This window comes from Limulus polyphemus, unplaced genomic scaffold (assembly GCF_000517525.1).
Source record: "Limulus polyphemus unplaced genomic scaffold, Limulus_polyphemus-2.1.2 Scaffold242, whole genome shotgun sequence".
NCBI lineage: Eukaryota > Metazoa > Arthropoda > Merostomata > Xiphosura > Limulidae > Limulus > Limulus polyphemus.
Window position 1 is genome coordinate 411,293 of NW_013665852.1, and position 8,224 is coordinate 419,516.

Here is an 8,224-nt window from a genome sequence, read left to right on the forward strand (position 1 = left end):
CAAAAACAAAACCCCCCCCCCCATCATCAGGCAGAAGGTGTTAGGCTAAAGAGACCTTACAACAGCTGAAAAAACATAGCAACCATCTTCAAGAACCATAACTGTTGATAAATATTTGTTTGTTATATAATGTGTGTGTGTATATATATATATATATTTGTGTGAAGTAGATTTAGTCCTTCTCTTGTAATTGCTTTTAATGGTTAAACTGTTATATAACTTATGCTAAAGTACTCACCATAAGTTTTCAAATGCAGATACTGCACAAATAAGTCACTAATAAGATACAGTTCCTCAAAATGGTGTAGATAAAATCCATATTTTGCAGGATTGTTTTCTGCTAAGACCTGTAAAATTTGATAAAATAAATTTATAAAAACACCTTAAATACTTAAAGATGCAAACGTTTTTTTTTTGTTTTCTATACTAGGCAAAATTTAGAACAATAAGATGATATAGTCAACAGATCCTGACAAGTAAAATTCTAGCAGTATGAGGTGTGTGTTATTTTGGCAAAACCAAATGGTAGTGAAAAACAACAATTAATGAGTATGCCTTCATGTTTATATGTCGTTTCAGCAACAAATAATCCAACGTATTCATTTCTATTCTATATTCATGGTTCCAGACACACTGTCTTGAAATTTAGTTTTTAATATACCAGATCCTAAAACTCTTGAACAATCCTGTCAAGTAATTTGAAATTATAAATTTTAATGTTTTCAGCTAGTGAATTTTTAATTTAAATTGGCAAGCAAACACCAAACTACAATGTATCATGATACCATTCATGCAGTAAAAGATTTATAGGGCTTGAAATGATGGTGATGGTTGGCATTTAACAGATCTTAATGTTATTTGAAAGAACTTGAATAAACTAAAAATTGTTTACAGTATCAAAATGCAGCCACAAAAGAAACTCTCACAATATATAAAATTTATATTTGGTTTAACATCTTGTGGAACAACAACAGTATTGGTTACAAGTATTGTTTTACTTGTCTGATCATGCTATTCTAATGTTATAAGATAATAGGTTGTGTTGTAACCTATGTTTTATCCTGTATGTCACTCATTTTTTATAATTCATAATATGTCAGATAGCTTAGTATTATAATTCAGCATTTCTCACCCTTTTCAATACCAGTAACTGGCTCGCTGCCTCCCTAAACTCTCACAAAATAATAAAATGCAAGTACAAGGAAAAACCATTATAATTTATATATGAATATTATATCAGTTTGTTTGTTTGGTGAAACTCCTCGGACTGGGAAGGTGGTTGTGATGGACCAGTGGTTGAAATGACTGATATTGATAATCTAGCAAGACAGGAAACATGAGATAAAAAGTTATTTCAAATATTTTATAATTCATACCTGATTTTAATCTGTGGGAAACACACATATACCCAGTTATGTTATTAATCTTATTAATATTATGATTTATGCAAATAACAAACAGTCTAGATACTGGATTGTTAGGCATGACTACTTGTTTCTTATGTTAGATAATATATGGAATAACTTCAGAGGACAGTAAATTGTGGTGATAATTCTTTCAAAGTTTTGCTGGACAACTTCAAACATCTATTAAAACCTAACAGGTCTGGTAAAACATTATACTTTATTGAATTTTTTACAACAGTGCTTTTAGTTGGTTCATTATGAATGAACTAGAGGCTTATAAAAATAGATTTTCATTTTAAAACTACATTTCTCAGTGGAGGATATCAAAAAGGCTAGTGTGAATGTAGAATAAACACAGGTATATTTGTACACATAACAGGTAAGTACCAAGAAGCTGCTACAAGCCACCTTTTTGGACTTGGTGGGTTGAGTAGATGTTTTATTGGCTTGGCAGGTTGAATAAGTGCTTTATGGGTTTGGCAGATTGAGTAGATGCTTTAAAGGCTTGGCAGTTTGAGAAGATGCTTTAAGGGCTTGGCAGGTTGAGATGATGCTTTAAGGTCTTAATGGGTTGAGTAAACATACAAAATTTAAAAAAACTCACATAAGAAGTTTGGATATTTCAGGTTTGACTTAAGAAATGTTAACTGTGATTGCAAACAGTCAGATAGTAAATGTGATACTTTTTTAAAGTTAGTATACAATAGTTTCCTTTATCACATAGAGAATTCTATTTAGAATTTATTATTAACTACAGTACTGATAAGAATATCATTCAGAAGGTTTAGGCAGAGGAATGTTTGAGAGCTAGTGATAACTGTTTAACTCTCTCACTAAGGGCTCGGACCCAGGGACAGACCTCATAACCATTTTGTGTTTGTTACAGTTTTCATGCTATAACTGTTAATACAGTAGGTGTATCTTCACAAAATTTTGCAGATTATCAGCAAACATTACAAGGCTTTAGTACACAAAATATCTGATTTTAGTTAAAATTTTAATATTTTTTAAATAATGATTTTCTCATGCATTTGTTTTCTTTTCAAATGTTTACTATCCAACATGCAAAGTAATCTTGATTTTAAGATTAAAAGTACTTTTATGCATCAGAAAACTGTCAAATTTCAAAGTAAAATCTTTATAACTTCCAGAGAATTATCAAATTTTGTTTTTCAGAAAAACCATTATATTTTATATATTATTTTCACTATTGTATCACTGTATGGGTTTGGTCAATTTGACCAACCTCGTAACCAACATAAAAATTAGGAAATACATATAATTACACTTTTTCATTCTAGAATTACTACAAATTATAACAAGAAACCACAAAATGTTTAGACTAAATAGCTTAAATCTCATAACATTTTACATATATATATATATTTATTATTTTTATTTTATTGGCTTTTCAGCTATGTGTAAATAACTTTACAGAAGTTTCAATGACATGGGACACAAGCATTCATGTTACCATATCCAATAGTATAAAACTGGCCTTTACAAAGTGACCTGTCTTTGGTTTGTTTTAGTGAACCAGTATTTTGTAAAATAGTTATATTTTGGTTGTAATACATTATATATATATTATTATTATTACTATTTACAAATAAGTTCCTAAATTTCACTAAAATTTTTTTTCTAAAACAGAGAACAGTAAATAAAGAAATTAGAAAACAATGAATTTTTTCTACATACAAATTTCATACTTGTTTGCCCGCTTTCCATAATTTGCTAAGCCTTGCCAAATTTTGCATGTGGAAGATGTAATATAAAATAATTTTTTAGGTTTTATAATTAAATATGCATTTTCAAATAACCAATTATTATAAATTACTCAATCAATATCTCAGAATTTTACTGTAATTTATCAGGCTTATTAGCTAAACTTTGTTTGGGCAAAAAAAAATGTTTTTCAGACAACATTTCCACTGATGCCTTCCTTCTGAGATTCCAAAGAAATAATCTTGGGAACTTCCCACCTTCTAGAGGCTGAAAAACCATGTGGAGGACATTCTGTGCTTTTGACTGATTTTTCACACGTCATAGACAGAAGTACTTACGCAACTATTTCCAAAATGAAAGAGGTGGGTGGGGCCCACTGTGATTGATTTGCTAAATGTTGTGATATCTCAGCAAACAGAAAAGATAGGAGGTTCTTATTTTACATTCTAGCTTGTCAATGTCGGTAATTTGAGTATCTACTTTGTAAGAAATTATAGACTTTGTATTTGGACATCATAAACATCTAATTTGAACCAAAGCAGCATTCAACATACCACGTGATACACAAAATTGATATTTAGGAATTTTGTTTTAATATTTAGTTTTAAATTAAGAAATTAACTAATATGTAATACTAAAATTTGAATCATAATCTAGTGTGATACCAAACTTATTTTTATACGTTCTTAAAATAGTAGATCAATAAAGTTTTGAAGGTAAGTCTACAAATGTGATGACATGCCTTTTGACCCTACACCATAGGAAGACCCGTAGCAAGAAGATTAATTAGATTTGAGTTTTTTTTTATGTTAACATCAAAGTTAATAATATTTTAATTTCAAACCATAAAATAGCTAACTCTGAAGCTACGAGAATGTTCAATGATGGGATTCAATGTTCCAATCTGAAGACTATGATTCAAATGCCCTAACCACCATGCCAGGCTACCTACGAGAAAGGAACTATCTACAAATTACTATTATTACAAATACAAAATATGATCATGCTGTCAAAAAAAAAGAAATATATCAAACGTAAGCTCAAATAGCTTAGAAAGGGAATCAAATCAAAATTAAAGAAAATGTTACAAGTTTAAAAAATTGAAATAAACTGCTAGAAAGGATAATTTACAGGTCCAAATGTACTTGAGAACATGTTAAAAAGAATATTAGGAATCAAAAATGGAATTATTAGAAACATGTAGCAGCAAATACTTTTTAAAATCTATATATATATAATTTCAAATAAACTGTATTACATCAAAAGCGTACAGGCGATCACTCAGCACTGTATAGCTCTGACGAAATTATAATATAACCTACAATTTATTTATTGTACATGTAGATGTATATGCCAACAAGTAAGTGAATGTGCCAACAAAGTTCTAATATAACAATGTCAAATTATACCGTTTGTACAAAAGGTATCATTTTAGAGTGAAAATGTCTGCGGTTATAGCTCCCACAAGCATTGGGGATATTCCATCTATCAGACATAATCAAAACAACAGATGCAGAGCTAGTCAGCATGTAACCGAAAAAAAGGGGATTAGGATCTGGGTGCTACAACCCACAATGTCCGAGATCCCACTATCACTCACCGTCTATAGCCAGTTGTGGGTACGATAGTTATCCCTAAAAAAACCATGAGGAAAGGTAAAAAATATGTAAAATGGATTAATTTCAAAGCATTTTGTAAGAAGTTGGATTCTATTTATACCAATACTAATATTATTGTTAAAGGTATTAAAAATATTTTTTAATTAAATTTGAAAAAAATAATATTTATCAGGCATTGCATATACATTTGAATTTAAAAATGTACATATTAAAGATCTTGTTTTGGATTTAATTAAATTTAGATTAAACTGGGATATATATCCTAATGATAAAACTCTATAAAGGATAACCTAGAAAAATCATATATTGTAATGATTTAAAACATAAAGTGTGTGATGATCTTTTTCTGCCTTCTCTCATACATAAAAGTGTTCAAGAAACAGTATTTCCTATAAAAGTATTACAACCAGCTGTTAGCTTTAGATACAATGAACCAATAGGTCCTTTCAATTTTAACTATAAACAATTCGTTGAAAATCTTAATCCAGAAGATATTGATAATTTACCTTGTAAATGTAATAATAATACATTTACTGATTCTTTTCATAAGCATATTATCACTGGTAATTTGAATGTGATCAACGATATTGATTTTATAAGCATTCTAAAAAAAAGAACTAAACTTAGATTCTTAAATAAAACTACAAAGAATGAAATAATACAAATACAGAAAAATATTGATGAATATATTATAAAAATTAGTAAATAATGTTTATACCCCCAAGAGTTTTCTTTGAATGGAAAATATTTATTATGAATAACATAAAAAAGAAGTTAAAGTATTTAAATTTATCTAATTATACTATAGATATTCCTTTTCCTATTTTTAAAAGAAAAATCAAAGAAATTCAAAAACTATTTTGATCACTCTAATGGATAAAGCTAATAGCAACTTTGGATTTATATGTAAAAGATTTTATGAACAGGTTATAATGAATGAAATTAATACAACAAAAACATTTACTGAGTTTACCTCAAATAAAAATACAATTATTAAGAACTTGCAGAAAATTTTAAAAAATGGAATATACCTGTTGATTCTAAATATTTAAATTTACCTTTCTTATATGCAATTCCAAAACTACATAAAACTCCAATTAAGTTTCGATTTATTACAAATTCAGTAAATACCATTACTAAGCCAGTAGTTATTATATTAAATAAAATATTGGATTTACTATTTTCTGAAATAAAACAAAAATCTCTAAGTATTTTGAAATATGTATTCTGGATAATAAAAAACAATACACGGGTATTGGAATGCTTAGAATTTTTTAATTCTTCGAGTTCAGCCTTTTCTTTTCTGTACAATAAATAAATTTTAGATTATATTATAATTTTGTCAGAGCTATACAGTGCTGAGTGATCACCCGCACGTTTTTGATGTAATACAGCTTATTTGAAAAATTGTATACCTACATATATATACAAGTAAAATTGTATATTTGTCTGTCTGCTAACTCCTTGCACACTATTTGACCAATTACCATCAAACTTAGCATGGTGACTCCTACGGTCCCCAGAAGTAACGTGACAAAAAAGGTTTTTAGTAACTTAAAACTAATTTTTGGATTTTAATTCAGTTTCTGTCTTCCTACAGTCCCCAGAAGTAATGTGACAAAAAAGTTTTTTAGCAACTTAAAACTAATTTTTGGATTTTAATTCAGTTTCTGTTTTCATGTTCACACTCCTTTTGGTAATACTCAACAGTATACATCATTGCTAAGCAACAAAACTATCGCAATATTGTTGTTAGGCCAACAATATTGTTTGTGTTAAATTTATAATGTACATGTTAATTTGAGGTTTATTTTCTCTGTTTTTAATAATTTCAGTGATATAAAAGCACATGGTTTAATTCAGAAACTTCATCTCAAGTTAGTGTTAGAAAGTTTCCAATCAATTAAACTACTATTCCAGACAAGTTATGGTAACTTAGTTAAGGATGCAGAAGAGGTAAAGGAAAAGGTGTTCCCTAATATATACCAGAATTATGAATGGTTGTGTAAAATAGCAATTTTTGCACCTCAACGTGATACTGTTCATGACATAAATGATCAATTATTGCAAAAGTTTCCTAGACAGAAATTCACTACAGATCAGTTGTCAGTGTTCCAATTACAAATGGTGCTGTAAATTAAGTTAACTGGATTCCCAAATCCTCTTGAACCACCAGGGACACCAAGACACATTCTGAAATTAAAGGTTAATTCACCAATAAGGTTGGATTTCATTAAAACCTGTAAATATTGTCAGAAAAAGGACAGTAACCAATGTGGTATGTCAAGAATTTTAATTTGGATTGTGTAATATTTTTTGTTTTGAAAATCAAAGGTTTGGATGAAAATTTAATTTTATAAAAAAATGTTCTTAAAAGTAATTTCATTGTATTTTTAAATACTTATTTCAAGTTATCTGGGCACCTGTGTTAGGAACGGGTAGTTCAGATGGTTTTTCTAAAAATTTCAGTTTGCTGCCTCTGAACTCTTTCAGTTTCAGTTTCATTCAGATTTCTTATTAAGTTGCTAAATTTAACATAAACTACTAATTCGCATAAATATCTAGTGTATCCATTATATTACCTAAGTTATACTTCAATTTTTTATGAAAATATAATCCATTCACTAATATAAAAGTATTTTAAACTTTTAAAGCTAAAATTGTCTATGACAACAACAATAATGACAAAAAAAATTAAACAAAATACCTTACACGAATAAAATATTTTGCTGCGGTTCTTAGTCCTCTTGCAAAGCTGTCTTGTGCTAATAATTCAAATATAGACGGTTTTTCACCTACAAAAGTTGTTATATGTGCTCCAAATTCTGCCATTCTCAAGTCAAGGGTAAAGTTGGGCCAAATCTATGGTTGACCACGGACTTCAAGAATACATCAGTTAGTAATATTTTATAAAATTAATAAGTATTCGTGATGATGATTGTCAAGGTATATTAAAATACTTGTTTATTGATACAGTATACGGCTCCTAATCATATAACTTTCATTTAAAAATAATGCTAATTTCTATAACTGCTATATTACAAGCACATGCCTATCGAAGCTTGTATTATATTCGTGATATAATTAAAACAAATTAACATAACCCATACCTACGAATAAAATACAATAAGTTTTTATACAGCTTGAGGTGCTATGTAACGCTTCCGCCATCTCCTGGGCAGAAATACATAAACCAAAATAAAATGAGAGCCTTTCAGGCATAAATCACGAAGAAAATTATTTATCTGTATACCTCGAATTATTTCTTTAAAACAAGCTATGTAATTTTTCAATCTAGCTACATAGCAAATATTTAATAACAATCCAAAAAGCAGCATTGTGGTTTTAAAAACATATATTAATATAAATATATAAAAACATATATTAATATAAAGAATATTACTAACAAGTCGGCCTCAAGGAGACCAGTAGTAGTTGGTTTTGAGCGATGCCCACCAACCCCCCATCATAAAA

At 28.7% G+C, this 8,224-nt stretch overlaps 1 protein-coding gene across 1 annotated transcript in view; it reads right to left on the reverse strand.

The window, feature by feature from the left end:
- LOC106478702 (peroxisome assembly protein 12-like) overlaps positions 1-7,912 on the reverse strand; it is a 17,859-nt gene extending 9,947 nt beyond the window's left edge. Inside the window, exons 1-2 of the mRNA XM_013939265.2 lie at positions 7,463-7,912; positions 239-347 (exon numbers count right to left, since the gene is read on the reverse strand). Of these exons, the coding sequence (XP_013794719.1) occupies positions 239-347; positions 7,463-7,582 (229 nt within the window). The 5' untranslated portion in view covers positions 7,583-7,912. The remainder of the gene's footprint in view (positions 1-238; positions 348-7,462) is intronic.
- Positions 7,913-8,224: the final 312 nt, after the last annotated feature.